Source organism: Leptonychotes weddellii, chromosome 4, assembly GCF_054177405.1.
Source record: "Leptonychotes weddellii isolate Sample4059 chromosome 4, ASM5417740v2, whole genome shotgun sequence".
NCBI classification, from domain to species: domain Eukaryota; kingdom Metazoa; phylum Chordata; class Mammalia; order Carnivora; family Phocidae; genus Leptonychotes; species Leptonychotes weddellii.
The window spans coordinates 82,598,557-82,619,397 of record NC_138372.1 but is presented as its reverse complement, the minus strand read 5'-3'; the positions used below and the strand labels follow the sequence as shown (position 1 = coordinate 82,619,397).

Sequence of the window (20,841 nt, the reverse complement as noted above, 5' to 3'; positions counted from 1 at the left end):
CATAAAATTTTTATGATGGGATTATAGTTTTTGTCACCAGTAAATAGGTATGAGACGTGTCAAATGCTAAAAAGAACATAAACGCTACATTAGTCTAATAACAATCAAAGCATCACTTTCACACCAAACAATAGTAGCCAGTATGAAACATAAAGGCCGGATGCACACATGCACGAGAAGCTGAGAATTGGACTTCATTGTCAATTCAAAGATTCTCCACCTGTATTTGTTTCATAGCTGAAAAATCTTGTATTGCCTGCCCACTCTTTTATGGATATCTGCCCACTTTCCCCAAATAATTCATGCCAATTCCCACATTGTGGTGTGGGTGGTAGTAGAGTGAGAAGTCAAAAAGTATCATTATAATGATCAGATATAGACACGTAATGGTGTGTTAAATGTTGCAGTCATTTCAGCGATGGCGAAGAGAGGGTTGAGGGAGACAAAGGCCTGGTTATATTTTGGAAAGTTTCTATTGATGAAGTCTTTGAAAAGGAACTCTTACAACTTTCTTTTGGACATCATCAATTAATAGTCAATCTTTCTACAGATGATTTGCTATATAAGAAAGAGACGACCTCGACCGCTAACCCTACTGAAGTTTCCAAGGGTAAGATGTACGTATCAGCTTCTGTGCTGAAAGACCCACGCACCAGTAGCAGCTCAACCACTCCCTTTTGCCTCCATTTCCCTTATATAACTTAGAAGCTGGAGACACGCCCGAGCCGTCAGGCCTTGCTTCCTTAGTCCCTCCCCTAAGATAAAAATACCCCGGCCATCTGGTGCCTAGCACGGTACACGCCAGCATCAGTTTTGCCCTGAGGAATTTGGACAGAATTTAGAGGCGACAGAGAGGGACCTGGAAGGAGCTCACCTCTACTGGACCTTTCTCTCTTGCCCAGCTGCTTCCTCACTAGCTTACGGTTGACTGGTGAACAGGAACAGACGGCAGAGGTGAGTCCCAGAGAAGGGAGGACGGTTCCTGCAAACTCTCCAGAACCCCTGAGATGCAGTTGGAGGATACTAGTAGGACCAGGGATAAAAGAAACGTGGGAAATCTGGTGGGAGTCTACTTTTCTAACATGCCACTTTTAAGTGACCCCCACAGGGAACGCATAAAAATGCCTGTGGCTTTAAAGTGTATTTATACTCTCTCTCTTTTTTTTTTTTAAATAATCAGGAGAAACAAAAATGAATGTGCAGTAACAGAAATAAGCTCCAACAATGGTTACTTCCCAACCGAAAGCTTCACAAGATTGCCTTCTTTACAAGTGGAAGATGATAGTGTTTGCACAAGTTGGACTCTAAGGATTTTGGATTAAAAATTTCTCAAACTGCAAGAAAACTGCATTAGGTGATTTTATCTAACAATGTAGATCACACTAGGATTCAAATTCAAACCTCAGCTCATGAATTTTGACACTTGTTCTTGTAGAGGAACAGAATACTTGTTACTTTGTTATAGAATGCTATTGTTAATAATATCAACATCAATTATTTTTATATTTTATAGTCCCCAAGAATAAGAACTGGAAACTGATGACCTCTTGCAAAAATGTTTACGAGTATAATGGCTACATTTTACTATAAATAGCCAATTCATATTTCAGGCCACAGTTCCAGATTGCCCTCTCGTGGTGCCCTACCAATACGTGAACTTTCCTCTACACCCTGGAACCCACAAGCTCAGTGTTTACCAGTGCCTATTTCTCTCAGAAATATTATTTTGCTTTCAAGGTATCTTCATCATATGTCACCAAGACCTTAGTTAACAATTTTTAAAGAGGCTCCATTGCTTAAGACTCCTGACTCTTCCAGGAGGAACATGAAGCTGGAACAAAGCTGAGAGGAGGTGGCCACCAGTTCCTGCTACTTTCCACGGTTCAGAATCTGAAACCTCTACTACCACACTGAGGTCATGCCCACCACTCCGTTCTGTGTGCCCATTATAACCTTTACCTTAACATCAGTGACCTCTCCTTTCTTCTAGTGTACAAATAAAACAACACTATTATCAAAAGATAGATTGAGTCAACTTTCAGAATGACCAGGGAGTCTCAACCCTTCTCCAATTTCTGAGGACTGGGCTGTCCTAAGGGATGCTGGAGCCTGCTGTGTTTGTTTAAATTTTAGGATTGCTTAATGAAACCTACATGACTTATGGGCTGTTTATATTCTTAACCTCATATATTCTGACGTGAAGCTCTCTGCATTTTTAGAATGATTGTTGCTTTGCTTTCTCTTTTTTCCATTTTGCTGTATACCTCACTCATCTTTAGTTTTCCTGACTAATTACCTCATGCTTCGACTCCCATCAGTTGGTTATTTGGATACCAACCATAAAACAGTTAGAAATCTGGTTGAACAGCTCTACCTTAGTCGTCCTGGTTCTTATGACTTGAGTTTTTCATTAAAGCATCCTCAAAATTCTTGGAAACTTGCTCAAGTGTGTCTCTGATGTATTATCAAAACCAAAGATATGCCTGACAGTGACCGCTAATGGATTTAAACTCTGGTCCACCTGTAATTGACCCCCAAAAATGAGGGGAGCCTGCCTCAGGTCCATATTTAAGTGGCAGCATATCTTTTTAAGGCAATAACCACCAAAAGCCTGAAAAGCAGAGCTCACTCCTTTTTCAACAAATGCATTGTGCTTCCTAAACACTTTTGGTTCTGATTTAATAAATTTAAAGGGATATAATTTACAGTTCAGAAGCTTTTTTCGGTGCAATACAATGAAACGTAAACAGAGAGATGTACCACGTTGAAACCCTGTCTGGCATTTGAAAACAATGGAAAGACGTATTTCTTGTTTTCCCGTTATCTTTTATGAAGCAGCTGACTTTGTCCCTCCTGGCTTCATTGCCTTAAAGATTTAAACCACCCCCTGATCTAGGGAGTTCCTTGGACTCAAATAAGATGCTACTACCCACACCCCTCCCCGCCCCCACCCTTTCTGTTTAAATTCTAAGAAATCCTGCCAGGTTCAGGTTCACTGACAGTGAGTCTGGGATCACAAATTACTGCTGAGTAAGAAGGGTCTCAAATTTCTCCAAACCTAGCTCTAGACTGGTGTTCCTGAGGAACTGTTGTAGTAGAAAGTGTCACATGTCACTCCACAGCTGTGGGACCAACACACTGGCATTTTCTTCGAACAACCATTCCATTCAAGTCAGACAGATGTTTTCTTACCTTCCGTGCACCTTTATGTCTGAGATCGCATAAAAGTAGCGTGCCAAGTGTAGCTCATCTACAAATATTTCCCCAACCGCTGGTCTCAAAAGCCTTATCCTCAGGTCTGTGACTGTAAAGAAGTCTCTGAGTTTCTTGGTTGTATCCAGCTGCCCGTAGAGAGAAGCCATATTGCGTAGCCATGGTCCAGCAAAAAACGCAAACCTGTCTTTGATTTCAAAGTGGATGATTTTGCTATTTGTCATGTATCCCGTAGAGTACTCTTCAGTGCAAATGATTTCTAAGACCGTATGCTGTGATAAATCCTTCACGGATTTGGGATCCATGTGAAAGGCATCTAAGCAGTCTGTGGCGTAATATTGGTAGGGCTGCCATGTTCGTCCATAATCGAGAGATTTCTCCAGGATCATTTGGTCCGGACGCCCTGATTCAAAGGTGATAACTATGTTGTCTGTGAGCTCGATGGTTTTGCTCCAAGACAGAGTGATGTTAACCTGGAGAGGCTTGGGATAGTCCTTCCAAGTAGCAGACTGCCAAAATGTGGAGGGATGTCTTCCTTCAAAATCAAACATCAGCTCAGGGGGATGCGCCAGCTCAGGGGTACTTGCATCACACTCATTATTGCACATGTAGGGGTTGCCCTATGGAAGAAGAATAGGAGAGGGTGCATCAAAACACTGGTTTGACACAAGTCTTGCTATATTGCTGTTGTTGAGTAAAAGGCTAGGAAGGAAAGAAAGGGTGGGGGGAACCCTGTTTGCAGTAATCATTTTTATTTGCCCTAACTGGATTCTCCTCTTTAGTAGCTAAAAAAATGAGGCAACGTGGTAATTTTCTCGTCTGGTTTCCTTCCATGGGCTTTAAGGAATGAAAACAGTTTATTTATCCCATATGTGTTAGACCCATAATGTGGTCCCAGAAGCACAAAGACACCGAGCAACTGTCTAACAGCTCAATACCTCTGTGTCCTCTCAGAAAGATGCTATAGGAAAGCAAGGAAATTCCTCCATGCCTCAAGGACGTTCCTCAAGAGCACAGTTCTTTAAAAAGTCATTTTTCAAGCAAACCTTTAGAATTAGCAAGGAACCGTAGATACCTGCGCCCTGTTTAGGAAACAACACCCCCATACAACATTCAGCTTCTTGCTTTGCCGCACATCCATCATATTTAACTAGGTCCCTGCGTCATAAAGCCTGCTCTTAAAGCATTTACTTTGTTCACCACAAATCATTAAAATGTGGTATACCACAGGCTCTGGGGCTTGGTCCAAACATCTGCCATCCTATTAGCTAGAGGCAAGGGGATTGCATAGGAAAGACTTGGGACAGGGGCGTGCTCCAAGTTATGAGGACGGGAAAATCCAGTACTTAATTAGAAGTATGAGCCACAGCTACTTGACGTGTTGCTCTGTGCCGGCCCAGAGTCAGCTGTCCATGGATGCTAGCCATGACTATTATCTCCCCCTGACAAAGGCTGTCTCCTCAAACAAGAAGCTGGGAATAAATCTTGTATCCCAACAAGTTATAACACCACTTATGCTACATCTAATAGCTGCTTTCAGGTTTCATCATATGATTCCAGGGCAAACAGCTGGCTCCCTGATTTTTGTTTACTTTGTGTTTAAGAAAATAAATGGTATCATTTGGAGTCAACCATTCAGGCATTTCTCCCTAATCCTCCACTGGGTAATTATAAGCATGGATGAGTGAAAGAATCGACCCTCTGACATTGTCCTTAGGCTTTCTCTTGTAATTACAATTAGATTTTTTTTTTTTCTTTTTCATGAACTGAGAGCTTTTCATCATACCTGCAGGATGCACGAGCTGGGTCTCAAATAATGAATTTACACTTTAGACCTCGACGCTCAGTTACCAGCTGACTCCCGTGAAGTATAAGATGAACACTGGAGAATTGCTTTGGCCTCCCTAGAGGCAATTTCTCCTACCTAGTCAGCTAATACTTTCACTCTCTCTTTCCCATTAGTGCAACTGAACCTTAAAGCTGGCAACAGGTTTGGGGGACTCAAGTATAATTGAGATGGGGTAGGAGAAAGGAGAGAAGGTACATTACTTGAGGAACAGAACTGTTTTAAAAATACATTCAAGGCATCAGTGATAATGGAAATGTTTCTGTACTTCTCTCTCGAATTTCAATTCCCTATTCCTGATCCCAGCGTCTGTGGCACTATTTATAGTATCCCCTTCAAAACGAGCCAAGGGGGGAAAATAAGTTTCTGTTCCAGGTGGAATATATCACCAAATTTATTATTATTTAAACTCTCTTAAGCATACCAGAGAGCCAAATGCAAAGCTCTGCAAACTGGCAAAGGCTTTTTATGGAGGGCTATAAATATTGTGGAATCTGTCAAGATTTATAAATTCTAAATATATGTAAATGCACATTTTACTGGAAGGGGTCAGATTTACACAAATCACACCTTCATTTGAAATTTACTGAAAAAATAAGGTCACTTCAAAATCTACCAGCATGTAGCCATCTGCACAATCATTAACTCAGATGCTACCACCTTCCTCCTGACAAAAGCATCTTCATCTGAGGTCAAGGGTATCAAAACCCAGGGAATCAACTCTGCAGGATACACCAGAGTGAGTTATTAAACATTTGTATTAAGTCACGTTGAAAGATAGCATTTCTTCGACTTCACCATCGATGTGCAGATCTTCTCAGAGGGGGATAGGGTGCTGAGACAGAGAGGGAGGCACAGCAGGCTGCTTCTGGGTATAGGTGGATCCTAGCAAACCTGTCTTAAGAAATATACTTGAGGATATCTATCTAAAAAGCATTCATTCCGATATTCGGTAAAAGGTGTTGACAATAACCATCATTTATTTAGCACTTACGGGTCAGACACTTTACATACATTATCCTGGGTAATCCTTTCCTTTGCTACTTTACAGAAGAGAAAACTGAGGCATAGAGAAGTGTTACATAACTTGCCCAAGGTCATATAACAAAGTGAGTAAGGGGCAGTGCCAAGACCCATTTCTCCTGCCCCTGACCTGACCTTGTCAGTTCCCAAGTCAGTGGTGTTACCTGTGATGCAACCCAGTCTTAGAAACAGAATTGGTAGTAGAAAGGAAGAGTCTAAGAGTTTTAAAACCCTAGTGAGCATTATCATACATCTAAGATGTCTTGAAGTTATGAATCTTCCTTAGCTTCATGTAATACCTAGTTTCAGAACCTTTATTTGACCATGGAGCCCCTTTTTGCATTAGTAACCCCTCCTTATATGCCCTAGAAGTGGTGTTCTGGAGAACATCCTTTGAGATTCTCTGCTTTGTATTACTCTTTAAGATTGTAAACGTGTGGATGCCAGACAGCACTGCACAACTCATAGTTTTAGTCCTTTAATGAAGACATGGCCACACAAAGCACTCAGTCTCTGCTTTTGTTCCCCAAGGACACTTTACCACTGGGGCTCAGCAGGACAGCTGGCTTAGGATAAATGCTTCCATTTACATCAAATTGTCAGCCATCAAAATGCATGCCAGGACAAGGAGACAATTTTATTGCTTTGCACTGATCTGGTGCTTTAGGCACCTGAAAAATGAGAAAAAAGTTTCACGCATGCAATAATTATTTATTGATTGCTCACTATACTCCTATATTTAAGGCACTTGTCTTGGCTTTCAAGATGCAGTAGTAAACAAATCCAAGTCCTGGCTTTCAGCAGAGCTTCCATTTTAGTTGAGGGAAATGCACTAAACAAACAAATACGTAATGTTTCATAATGCTATGTGATGGTGGTAACTGCTCTGGAGAAAAATAAAACCAATTAAAGGGGAGAATGGTGTTGGAGGAGGGATACTGATGGTAATTTTATATTGGGAGGTCAGAGAAAGTCTCTCCTGGATAATGTGACATTTGAGCAGATTAAGAACCATTCCCAATTTACACCGGAGATGATCAGAGTTTGACCAGAATGACAGTTTTGTCCTTCATCTGACTCTACTCTTAGTGATAATTTCAGCAGCATAGCAATTTATTGAAATGGATGAGTAAACAAATCATTTCTAATGAGAATCTACACCAAATGGCTGTAGATCCAAAAAAAAAAAAAAAAAATCAATTGAACCATTTTTATTTCATAGCCTCATGCTCTTTTAAAAGGAGATTCATGATTTGATGACCATTAACATAACTTACTGAGAGACAATGATATTGAGAGAAAATTAGTGGCGGGGCGGGGAGAGGATTTCATTTTGGTCCCCTAAGAAAAAAGCCTGCATTTGTGGTGAGGGAGAAAGAAAAAAAGAGAAAGCTGAAGAAGCTGAAAACCTTACTGATCTAGAAAGAGAAAGCTGGAGGAGAGATTATATGCTAAAATATTTCGTGTAAATATTTCACATGGGTGTGATCTGTAATACTGTTGTTACAGAGAATTATCAATATGAAAACAATTGCTGTTAAAAGGATTAGATTAATTAAATTTTCAACTACTTCAACCCCACCCTAATCCTCCCTAATACCGTTAACAATGAAATTTATATAAGAAAAATAACTTTCCCCTATTTGTGAAAGCAAAGAACACTTCTTGCTGCTAAATCTAATAGATTCAGGCATTAGCAAGCGTAAGTAATTATTTTGTGGCCAGCAGGCAGCTTTAAATAGATCTTAATTTAAGTCCTACAAGCAACAGATCCTTAACTGATTGTCTATGGACAAAGCAGAAAATATTTATGACTGCGCTGACTTACACCATTAAGAGATGCCTAAATAATTAAACAGATATTGCTGCTAAATGTTTTTATAACAATTAGAAGATGAAGATTGTGATGCTTAATTTCATTAAAAAATGTTAATATTTTACCTCTGGGAGAATTGAAGTTAGTTATTAATTAGCACTTTGTAACCAAAGTGGAATGTTACTCTTCCTTAATGTGCTTTCAGAACTTAAAAGGATAAATAAAATTGGAGACATGTTTTTGTCTATTGATAGAATTACCTTCCTTCTGGCAAGAGATACTTTGACAAGCAGATCCTTTCAACAGATATCTGCTAGACTTTTCAGAGTTAAAAAAGAAAATCCTACATAAGCAGTATTAACATAATACTTGTGGTTCCTACCATTTTGAACTTCCCCTTCCAAGCTCTACCTTATTGGCAGACTATTGGCAGTTGGAAATGTCGGGAATTCTCATAAGAGGTTTGCTACCAAACTGTACGTTACATGCCAAGCAGGCATGTACTTACAAGTGGTGGTGAGAAGCATTTGGGTTAACACTTAGACTGATTGTGAAAAACAGTGAGACGGAGCTGCCTCACACCCATTTGCTTCTGGCACGTCCTTGCTTGTTTGATCACTAAGTGACATTTAAAAAAAGACACATAGGTAAAGGGAGCAGAAACAGTATTCTGGGATAGCTCTCCCAACCTGTCTCCACTGTGACTTTGAAATAGATATCGCTATGTCTTTGCCAATGCAAGGCTATAAAAGGGTGAAGAAAAAGATGGCATAGTCTACTGCTCATCTCTCAGAGAGATGAACCATGAACACCATGTTTTAACTGCTGGGCTAGGCTATCATCTTGAGGAGATGGCTTCCTTTTCTTCTCTTTCATTGGTGTATTTTTTTTTTCTTGTGGTTAGGAACCCCTGCTCCCAGTCCCTTTTTGGAACTTCTTGGTCACTACTTTCCCTAAGTCCTAGATTCTTGCCTCGCTATAACACAGGAAGGCCCCTCCTTTTATGACTCTTTTGAAGACCCTCAGACTATTCTGAGTCCAAGAGCTGATGCTCATCCCTCAGGCTGAGGTGTCCCCTCCAGGTCTTATAGCTTTGTTACTGGCGATGGACAGAAGAGAGAGAAATCAGAACCAGAGGTATGTATAATTCAAGATGGTGGATACCTTCTCCAGAAATCTGAAAGATAAGTGTCAGCACCCCCAGTACTGACAGGCCTTGAAGACCCACAGCTATGGGGATAAACCCTTCATGTCCTCACGTAGGTCCACAAGGCAGCATGTTTCCAGCTGTTCATTATCCCTTTGTACATAAAGGGCAGGGATCTCTAACAATCGCAGTGCAATCTCACTTATGACCTGCCCTGTTAATTGGGTCCCAGTGTTGGGTATACACACTGGGTAACAATACCGACTTGAATATTATGGGACTGTCTCAACTTTAGAGATTCTGAAAGTGCTGTGTACAAAAGTACCTATATATTTGCCAGAGCATGAGGGCCAAATTTTACTTTGGGAAATATGGCCACTCTAAGCATAATAGAGTATATAGAGTTTTGTTTTTGTAACTCCTGAGTTAAAAACCAACTGCTCTGTTTTCCGGTGGAGCCCCTTGCTCATCACAAAGATTTCTTTCTGGCATGGACACAGGCTTAAGGCCCGATTGAAGCTGTTGCTTGTTTCAATCTGCTCCCTGACTATACTAACACCATGTGGACTTTTTTACTCAGGAATAAAGACGGGAGGGCTTAACCTTTCTGAAACAAGAATGCTAGAGGCCATATTAAAGATTATGGGCCATAATAGACACCTGTCTAAATCCCCACAGAGGATTATGTTCAGGATTCTCAAACTGGTGAAGGTTACACAGATCAAGATGACCAAGTTTCTAAGAAGGAGCCAAATACATTCTCAAGCCAAAGGAGCCACAAAAATGGATTCTTATATAGTAGTCCAAATCATTATTTTACATGGGCTGGAAAAAGAAATAAATATTAATGGAATCAAGTTAGTTTGAGAGTGAATGTCTACAGAAAAATACTGTAGTAAGGTGACACTTTTTTGAGCCTCGATTTCTTCTTCTTTAAGTTCAATATAATAATATGTACCTCATGATATTAACTTGAGAAAAAGTTGCATCATGTACGTTAAGTGTTTAGCATCTCCTTGGCGTACAGTCAGTGCTCAATAATTAGTAGTTAGCATTAAAAATGCTCTTCCTTCTGTATTTGTTGATTCTGAGAATGACATCAAATTCTTCCATGTCCTAAGCAGGAAACATGGGAATGATATTTTTTCCTTCTTTTTCCTCAATCTGTATACCAGCCAAGTAAGTTCTCTAGATGCAACCCATCACCACAGCTTTGTTCACACTGCCAAAGTTTTCTTTAGTTTTTTAAATATTTTAAAATTTAAAAAATATTTTTCTCCTGAATTACTGTCACAGCTTCTTTAATGAACTATCTCCATATTATACTATCCTCTTGCGATCTATTCTATTCATAGCTTTTGCAGTGGTCTTTCTAAAATCCAAATCTAACTGTATCATGCCCCCTTCTTAAAGCTCTTTAATGGGTTCACATTACCTTCAGGAATACAATTCAAATTCCTTAGCCTAGCTTGTAAGGTTCTTCAAGATCTGGCCTCTGTACTTTTTTCTTTTTTACTCACTCATGTTCACACCTCATGAGTCAATCACACCAACCCATGAGTATTTATATATATGTACCATATAGTGGACCATATGCAGTATCATGCAAGTCATCATATTAAATTCCAATTGTTTATTTTTCCCCCAACCAGAATTCTGTGAGGAGAAGAACTCCCAAATAATAAGTATGCAACAACAATTTATGAATATAAGAAAAATAAAGAAAGCAGAAAGACAGGAAGACAGGGAGAAAATAGGATAAATTAAGTAGGTTTGACAGTATGGAATAAGATGGGAGGGATGTGCCCATAGGTTGGTGATTTGGGATCAAATAGATCACCAAGCTTAAAGAACTATCTGGCATCCTAAGGTGTAGATGAATTGGTATGATGTCATATACTGGGTAAAACAAAATAAAACCAAACAAAAACCAAGAAGTCCAACTCCCAGCGCAGAGTGCCTGTGTGTGTGATTGATATAGTTACTGGGACTTCTGGTGAAGTTGAAGGGCATAGACAAATGGCATGACTGCAATTATGTCCCAGTCTTTCCTGGTGTTCATTTTATCCTCATTTTTCTCCATCAGTCACAGCAGTATTTCTTCTAGTGGCTTTAGGCTGAAGATCTCTTTTTCCTCATTCTCCAACCCACAGAATCCTTCTGAGTTTATAGTTGCAGCTGAACATCATGGGTTTGATTTGTTCTTGGGCAATTATGGAGAATAAAATAAAAATGGAGGGAAGAAGCCATGAATGGGGAGGTTATAATTTTTACAACGCCAGGCATAGAAGTGCCTTGGTGGTACAAATCCCTGGAAAATGTAAGATATGGTAAGTGGAAATGGGTGAAGAACAAGTCTGTGGGGAAAGAAGGAAGTGGTGTTCATTTATTGTGCTGCAGCTTAAATGGCTCTTCTACTCACAGAGGTCCTGAAAACCTTACTTGGCTCCAGAGGCTGATTCATTAGGAAGCTAATGAAGCTGACACCTCAGAGCCACTCGATTACACCTGGTGCTACTTAGGCCTGCTACCTAATTTTGTGTTTGAAGTTTTGCATTTCTCTTTTTAAAAGGGGGCCCCCAGAACTGTGTAGGCTCCGGGTTCATAGAACTTGGCCATGGTCTGGGCCATAGGTGGTGTATTTCAGGGCTCACTGATCTAAAACAACAGTTTTTTCCTTCCTATTTCTTCTTTTCAATTGATTTCCTTCCCTTTTCTCCCCTAAGGTATTCTTTTCTCAGAATTTCCAACCTTGAAATAAATTTCTCTAAACTTTCTTACCCAAGTTCACACCTGAGGGGTGTTTATGTGCATGTGTGAGTGTGTGTGTAGAATAACATACCAGTATTTATTATATTGACAACACTCTTGGTGTATTATCAACAATAAATATAATCATCATTTATTTGTAAGGCAAAGTGACTATTAGCCTACAAGAGTCACCATCATGAACCAAAGTAAATTAAATGACAAAAAATACCAAGCAGCTATCATGTGCTAAGCATTATGTTAGATCTTATAGATTAGTTTATAATAAGGTTGATTCTTCCTTATCAGCTATAATGTAGTGGCAAGATAAAATTGAGAGAGATGTATCGGTTTGAAAATAAGAAAATGTATTATAGAGGGCAATTTTGGGTAGGTTATATAGGAATGAAGTAGCAGCTAATAATATTCTAATATGCAGATAATACATGCAAAAATGTGTTGTTAAAAAGTATAAAAGCCAGGAAGTCATGATGAAAGAGTTAGAGCAGGCAGAGTCTTGGTATTCAAAGATGTCTCAGATTTGCATTGGTGAGGAAGACATTCTGTTTTTGGAATGGAGAATGGATCAATGATCATTGAACAACTTTCATGGTTAAGAATTTGTCAGATGGGCTTTATCTTTGTCCTCTCGTTTAATCCTCACCATTACCTGTGAGGCAGGTGTTATTCTAATTTTACAGATGAGGAAGCCGAGGTCCAGAAATGTCATGGAAATCTATTCAAGATAAATCATGTAAGTCTATCTGTAAAGATGAAGATGAACCTAATGTTTGGGAGGCTGGGAGGTGGTAGGAGAGAAATTTAAATATACAAGGTGAAGTTGATTTTAGAGAGCACTAAAATCTAGAGCACTAGAAGCTTTTGTGCTTGATTAATTGGAGAAGAAAAAGCCACTGGTGGTCTTTAGAGCAAGTGACCCATACACAGCTTTCTTCATTAGTTTTCTAGATTCCTTTCTAGAGAAAACAAAAGGTTCAAGTTGAATGCAATATTAGGAGTTACCGCAATCGAGTCATGAAGAAAAATCAAAAAGCAAGAGTTAGAATTCTTGGAGTGAGTACACAAATAATTCCAGACACACCTTACTTATCTTTGTATCCAGCACAATTCCTGGCACGCAGTAGATAGTCAATATAGAAAGAGCATATAAATGAATGTAAAACAAGTTATTTCTGTAACTAGCTTTTCTGTTTAACAAAATAAGAAAATTCTCAAAATTGAAGAAGCAATTATATGTTTCTAATTCAACTATCTGCTGCATGAATCATGTCTGGGGCATCAAGTAAAGAAGAAGCATGATCTTTCATTTTTCTTTTTATTGTACTGCCCAAATCTCAAACACTAGTTCATATTTCACTTACAAATCAAGATATTCATTGTGGAGCCGGAAAGTTTCCAGAACTGACTTACGGCCTGGTGACTCTATTTCCACTGAAGTCTAGGATAGAGACTGAGACATCCTCAGAAAGAGTGGAATGTCACAATGACTGCAATGCAGGATATAATGAAAGGGGGATAGATTGGAGGTAAGGAAGGAAGCTTTAATAATGTCGGTGTGAGAACAAGGAGCCGGATTCAACGGAACAGAAAGGTAATGGAAGAGTCAGCAGGAATTAGATTGATTGGAGGTGGAGAACAAAGGAAAAGAAAGAATCAGTGGTCATACCAAGTTAGCCTGCACACAGTAAAAATGGTGGTGTTAAAGTTTTCAACTGAAACTAGTATAAGATTGGGACTCCTTTATTGCCTCATCCCAGCAAAGTTCCATTTGCAAAATGTTAGTGTGACATCCAGGGTTACTGAAAATCAAGAAAATGTCACAGAGATGCTATTCATAGTGTACAACAAATATTTTAAAGTCCTCCATCCTCATCTCTCTCTAAATACCTCACATGCATACTTACTGATCTCCAAATTTTTCCTACCTAACTTCAAGCTCCCATCAACTTATTCCCAAACTTGGTCTGCACAGGCTTCCTCAATCTCTTTTGGTTTCTCCTCCTTCCCCTTTATCTTCTTTTAGTTGCTGCCTACTGCATTACAAACCTCGCTGGTCTCCAACGTATTTATTCTAGTTTATAAAATGAAAACCTGAGAGCCTGGAGGGCAAAATAGCACCCTCAGGAGCCAGTGCAAGAAGCCGTGAATATTATTCAGGAGCTAAGTGGAGCCAACTGTATTTCGACAAGAGGCCAGAGCTGGGAATTGCAACCTGAGGAATGAACAAGGTATGTTATCCTCCCTAAAGTAGTCTACAAAAGAGTAGAAGACAAAGTACAAATTCCAAGCGGAAGGAACTTGAGTGGAAGAATGAACAGGGCTGAGTGTTACAAAGTAGATAGAAACCAGTAAAAATAGGCACAATAACTTAGAAATAAGCCTTGTTAGAGGCACACTATTAATGCATGGGGGTATTAGCACTGGACAAAGAATCATCATTTTCAAGCCTGGACAACTGGAACAAATGGTCACTCTTGTCAAGGAGTATCAACCTCTCCTGTAGTGAAGACGAGCATGTGTAATAAGAATAATAAGGGTGGGGTGCCTGGGTGGCTCAGTCGATTAAGCGACTGACTATGGCTCAGGTCCTGATCTCAGGGTCCTGGGATCCAGCCCCTCTGCGCTCAGCAGGGAGTCTGCTTCTCCCTCTGCCCCTCCCCTCACTCATGCTCTCTCTCTCTCTCTCTCTCAAATAAATAAATGGAATGTTAAAAAAAAAAGAATAATCAGGGTATACTTTCACAGCATTTTTATGAGGACTAAATGAGCTAATGTGTAAAAAGAGCTTAAGAGGGTACTCGGCCTATGGTAAGACCTCAGTACATGTCAGCAATTACTATCATTATCACTGTCATCACTGTCACTGCTATTCTCATCTATGACCCTTACAACTTGTCATCCCACAGAAGCCTCCTTTTCAGGGTCCACTGTGCCACCAGATAATTTAGCACTCAGTTCTTCGAAGTGGACTAGTAAAACGGAGGTGTGAAAGTTATTTATGGGATAACTGTACAAGGTCTCAAGGTGCCCTCTGTGACAAACATAAAAACATCCCCAGATGGCTTTTATTGAACACTATACCTACCTCTCAGGATCAGATCTGTTGTGGTAGCTATGGTCAATGTACACCATTACACACTGGATTTCAAAGACACAGTACAAAAAGAAAAGAATGTGAAATACCTTATTAATAACTTCATACTGGTACATGTTAAAATGACAATTATTTTGGATATATTAGGTTAGATAAAGCATATTATTATGATAATTTTTACTGGTTTCTTTTTACCTTTGTTAAGGTAAAAATTACCTATATGGACACATTATATTTCTATCAGACACTACTGGTTTGAATAACCAACCAGATGTGATGAAGGAAACAAACCTTTTTCAAGTGAATGCTCATATAGGTCCTTTCTACTTCTCCTGGCCTAGTTTGAAATGACTTTTGTCATTGATGCCAATAGGCACTTGAGGTCTCTTTTGGGCAGGCATCCAGGAAGGGGAATAAGCACCTCTCCAAAATAATATTGATAATAATAATAATAATAATAATAATAATAATAAAGCAACATGAGTATGAAAGGGAATGGAAAGCACAGTCTGACTAACTGGTGAAAACAAAGCCTCAAATGAGAACCAGAGTAATAAGGAGCCTTTGAAAAATTGTCTGAGCCTTGTGTTTTTCATGATGGGAAGATCAAAGAGAGATCAGCCATGAGGACCAAAAAGATCTTTAAAAATTACATGAAAAAGAATATAATGCTAAAAATCAAACTGCAACAAGAATGCATTTATGTGTCTCCAGAAAGGTAATCAGAAATTCTTCAACTCCAATATCATTAAGTTATTCCAGAATTTAGGCATGTAGGATGGAATTACTCTTTCTGGAGGAACCTCTTCTAGACCCACCACATAGGCTCTTGATCAACTCCGCTAGAAGAAGGAAGAGTCCATGTATTTGTCCATAAATCTGAACATACCATTTAGTTATAGCTGTTTTCATTGGCGGCTTACAACCCATATTTGAGTTAATAAATATAACTCAGGGTTCTCTAGATATTTGAATGCGTGTACAAGGAGAGAAATAAAAATTTAATCTGACCTCCAAGAAAATGAAAAGGCAATTCAATATCCTGGAGAATACAAAAAAAAAAAAAAAATCTTTAAAATGCCAGAAAGAAAAAAAAGGGGGATAAGTAGTGCCAGATACTCAAGAGAAGATAAGGAGCAAGAAAAATCTTTTGATTTGTCTTGAAAATGGTTGTCAGTGACCTTGAAAATACTGGTTATGATAAAGTGTTGAGGCAGAGCCATTTTACTAGAGAGTGTGGAATGCTAAAAACAAAAGGGAGGGCAGAGGGTCCAAAACACTCATTGGAGAAATCTGAAAATGAAAGCAAGCAAAATGAGATAGCTTAAATGGGGAAGAGAAGTAAAAAATGCACTTTTAGGAATGATCAGGGTTTGTTGACAGAGTGCAAAGAAATGTAGTGGAAAAGGAAAGAAGGGCTAAGTGTGAAAGTAAGTTGCTACTATCTACATTGTAATTTTGGAAATAAAGGATGCATTCTCAATGCAAAAACTTAGTTTATTGGCTAAATCTTTTCAGTTAGTAGCCAGGATACTCTACAACTAAAATTATTGGATGAATGTCACCTTTGTCCCTCACCTTCTAATTTCATTAATCTGCTGTGGTTAACTCTCACTAACAGGAACCAATATAAGGATTGATTTTAAGCAATTTCAGATCTTCCTCAATATTAGTTCAGGACCATATCACCGGAAAATTTACTTGTCCTGAATGGATTGCACTAGTCTACTCAAGTGATTTCAGAACCGGGAAGTCAGAAGATATTGAATTTTAAATATTAGATTATTTTATATTGGACTTTGGATCTAATATTAGATATTAAAGTGTAAAATCACATTGTCCTTATTGCTAGCCTTCTTTTTTATCTTGCTGCAGGATCAGTATTGTTTTAGTATGGTATTTGATGGCTCATGAGCCTACAGGGTAAGGGGAAATATTTACACTACTTAGTGAATGGTGGACAGCCTAAACTTTAAAATAAATGTTGCCAAACTTTAAATGCACTAAGTTATTAATATCTGATGGCCAAATCATATTTCACAATTGTAGCAAAAGAAATAGCAAACAAAATGAAACAAATACCAAGCTAACCTAAAGAAGTAATGAATATGTTTGTGAGTCATTTGCAGTGTTGCCTTCAAAAAGAAACATTCTGGCAAGACAGAATGCATCTGTACAGTCTGGTATGTTGACACTATTAAAAAGGGGAGAAAACACAAACAAATGGATAAGATAATTATGAGGATCCAAACTTTAAGACCAAAATGGGTCAACACTACTTTTCAACTGTACTCTTATGACATATATTAAGAATAATCACTATTGAGAAATACTAAAGAATACTGAAAGCAGAAAGAAACAATATGTGCAATTTTAGACCCTCAAATGGAACACAAATATACGATTTTCATTGAACTGCAGAAAAAGTCCAAGTTTCCTCAGAAAAGTACCTAATGCAATTGTTTAAAAACAATAACAGTAATAAAAGTTAATATTTATTGTGGACCTATTATGTGCCAGGACCATTCTAAGTACTCTATTTCAAGTACTCTATGTGTATTAAAAGCCATTTGATTCTCAAAACAAACAAATAAACCAAACCTTTGAGGAATATCCTGTTATTCTAATTTTAGCATTTAGAATACTAAAATTAAGGGCACATGTTCCCTACTTCTTACTGATGGATTTGGAGACAAGCAGGAGAGGAATGAGACCACTTTTCAGATGGATGATCCCTACGCAGAATGTAACCATCATCTATGCAGACTGGGAAGCTGATCTTTATTCTTCCTCTACCTGGATTTCTTTTGGTGTTTGTCCAGGATGAATTTCAGCCTCCCAGAGTACCACGGTCAGCCACCGAAAGCTGTTAGTAATAAGTGGCAATATCAACTTAAATGATACTTTCAAAGATAAGAGTTTTGCCCCCTCAGAGTAAATATGAAAATAAATCTAAACATTACATGGCATTTTATTGTTATTTCTCTTTAAAAAGAAAGAAACAAAGGATAGGTCTTCTGAGTAGAAAAATCAACATTACTTCTCTTCTTTAATACTGATAACTACTTAGGGTCTAATATAGGATTTTAATAAGCAAAAAAACCCTTTTTAGAAAAGGACTTACCTCAAAAAGCCGCCAGCTTTTCAGTAGAAAAAATGAAAAAGAAAAGAAAATCCAGACTCTCTGCTCAGTGGGGAATCTGCTTCTCCCTCTCACTCCCCCTCTGTGCTCTCTCTCTCAAATAAATAAATAAATAAATAAATAAATAAATAAATAAATAAATCTAAAAAAAAAAATCCATTCAGTTACTGTAGTTATTTGGACTTACAAAAATCCCTTTCCCCAAAAGCCTTTAAAATTCCCTCAGTAAATTTGCTGATGTACATCTTAAAAATACAATCTGGATTCTCAAGAATATTATTAACCTTTAAATATCCAACTGTAACTAGTTACTAAATCTTAACATTTTAATGTTGATCTGCCTTCAGGGTACCAATAAAATGTGAAAGTAGAATATAAAAATCTGTTAATTTTTGAGACACAAATATAACTCCCAATTTAAAAAGAAGGGATGGAGCATTTGCTTGATCTGGATCCCTTAAAACAAAACAAAACAAAACAAACAAACAAACAAACAAAAACCCCTAAACTACCAGGGCACCTGAGTGGTACAATTGGTTAAGGAGCAACTCTTGGTTTCGGCTCAGGTCATGATCTCAGGGTCCTGAGATAAAGCTCTGCATAGGGCTCTGTGCTAGGTGGGGAGTCTGCTTGGGATTCTCTCTCTCCCTCTGCCCCTCCCACGCATGTTCTCTCTTTCTCTCTCTGAAATAAATAATCTTTTTAAAAAACCCTTCCAAAATAATTCTAAACATCACTAAATAGATGTTACCACTGCTTTTAACTTAAAAAAAAAACACTTAGTTTATAATCTGTCACAGGTTACGTTTTCAAGTAAATGGTCATCTGAATTATAACAATCATTTAGATTCAAGGTCACAGATCCAAAGCCCGTAGGGGCCAGGCAGGCAGAGTCAACCCATGAAGTGCACTGGGTGCAAAAGGAATTGAGTGTTGGGGTCTCAGTGAACTGGGGAACAGGAGTAATTGCTAGTCAGGTCCAGCTAATGGTTCCCATTTAAGAATTCAGATCTGGTTCTGCCCCAAATCCAGATTTTAGGTGATCTCTCAGTATTTAAATTTGATACAATTTTTTAAAAGAAACATTGCAGGTGACTAAGCAACCACATGTGTGGGCAAAATTGAAATGCGAGCTGCCAGCATGTAACCTCTGCTGTGGTTACGTGCTTCCTTTCAGCAATTAGTAACTGTATTTAATTGTCTTTGGAAAAATCAAAGACCATCCACTTTGGATGCAGCTGTATTTAAGTCTGCATTCTTATTTTGCCATATAATAGTTCTGGAGCTTGATGCAAGTTACCTATTGTCTCCAAGACATCATTTCTTCGGCTATTACATAGGAAATTGCTAATGAAGCCTTGTGGTGATGATTAAGTGACATTAACAGCCCGGCTCTCCTTTAAAATCGACTACCTTCCTTTTGCTTTATTTCCTGCCAATGTTGGCAGTAATGGGAATTGTGTGTGTGTGTGTGTGTGTGTGTGTGTGTGAAGGGTCTGAATATTCACAATGTGGTTCTTTGTGGTTGTTGAGGCTGTGTAAGACAAAAAGAATGTAGACTAAGATTGGACTATAATCTATCACTAGCTTATTACATACTTCTTGCTAAGATACGTAAGTCCTCTGGGCCTCAGTTCCTTACCTGTACAAAGGTAAAGTGGGTACCAGACACTCCTCATCCTTAAGTCACCCAGAGGCAGTGACAGACTGATTGTGGCCTTGGCCGCTGGAGTCAGACTGCCTGGATTTGACTCTTGGCTCTGCCACTTACTAGCTGTGAGATACGCATCACGTGACTTATCTTCCCTGTGTTTCCATTCCCCCCTCTGTAATTACAGTGAGTATAATAAGAAAACCTCACTTTTAATAAATAAGTAAGATATGTAATGCCCCTCAAATCATGTCCTGGACATAGCAAATGCTTAATAAATAATAGTTATTTCTATCGTTCACAGAATCTAAGAAATGCCATTTGTATGTACCACTAAAGAAGAAAAAAAATCACTTCAAATTAAATCATGACATAATGCTTTCTTATAAGAATTTTTATTTTATACTTAATGAAAAAAGGTCTCTAGGCCTTTTTTTGTGTGCCACATGCTACACTTATGCATATATAAAAAGAAAAATATGCATTTACTTGGTTAGATTGACTTTGCTGAAATCATTTTGAAACTCCGAGTTATAATAGCAGTGCTTTTCTACCCAGTGTCATCTTCTGAGCAATGAGGAGCACTGGGAATGCATTATCTCCTTCCCCCCTCCTTCCTGCTCCTTCTCCTTCTGATTTGTTAAGACTTTTAATTTCAAAAAAATTCCGAGATGCATATTAGTAGAGAGAACAGTATAATGAACCCCGATATACCCATAACCCATTGCAACACTCTTAACCATGTGCTTCTACCATCTGCAGTTTTTTCTCCCAAGCCACTAACAGCTATTTTGCAACTTTTGATGCTTACATTTCCTTGATCTTTCTTGAAGATGCAAATAGAAGTTTTTAAGGCAAGAATCGGAACTCTTGTATTCCTTCCTCCTGTTGCCCTGAAATGGTTCGTTTTGTGAATCAAGGGGCTGCCCTCATTCAGGCACATCAACAGGAATCCCAGCCAGGTTTGTGCAAGGGCAGGAGATGACAACTATGTCACCACTGTCACCTGTCATGCAGCAATTGTAGGACCTCATTGATTAGAAGGTGCATCTTGACTTCAGTGGTGTTGAAATGAGGGGGAAAGTGTGACTTTGGCATTGATGCAGTGGAATATTACCATAAAATGTGACCCAGGGGATA

At 38.6% G+C, this 20,841-nt stretch overlaps 1 protein-coding gene and 1 long non-coding RNA gene across 5 annotated transcripts in view; one reads left to right on the top strand and one right to left on the bottom strand.

The window, feature by feature from the left end:
* Positions 1–20,841, bottom strand: part of NTNG1 (netrin G1) — a 314,772-nt gene that overhangs the window by 143,998 nt on the left and 149,933 nt on the right. For all 4 annotated transcript variants that reach the window (XM_081815569.1, XM_081815571.1, XM_081815572.1 and 1 more), the window contains exon 3: positions 3,193–3,833. In XM_081815569.1, coding sequence (XP_081671695.1) covers positions 3,193–3,833 — 641 coding nt within the window. The remainder of the gene's footprint in view (positions 1–3,192; positions 3,834–20,841) is intronic.
* On the top strand, positions 792–2,431 carry LOC145721121 (uncharacterized). Its single transcript, XR_014144587.1, has 2 exons — positions 792–954; positions 1,181–2,431. It is a non-coding gene; the product is annotated as an uncharacterized LOC145721121 (long non-coding RNA).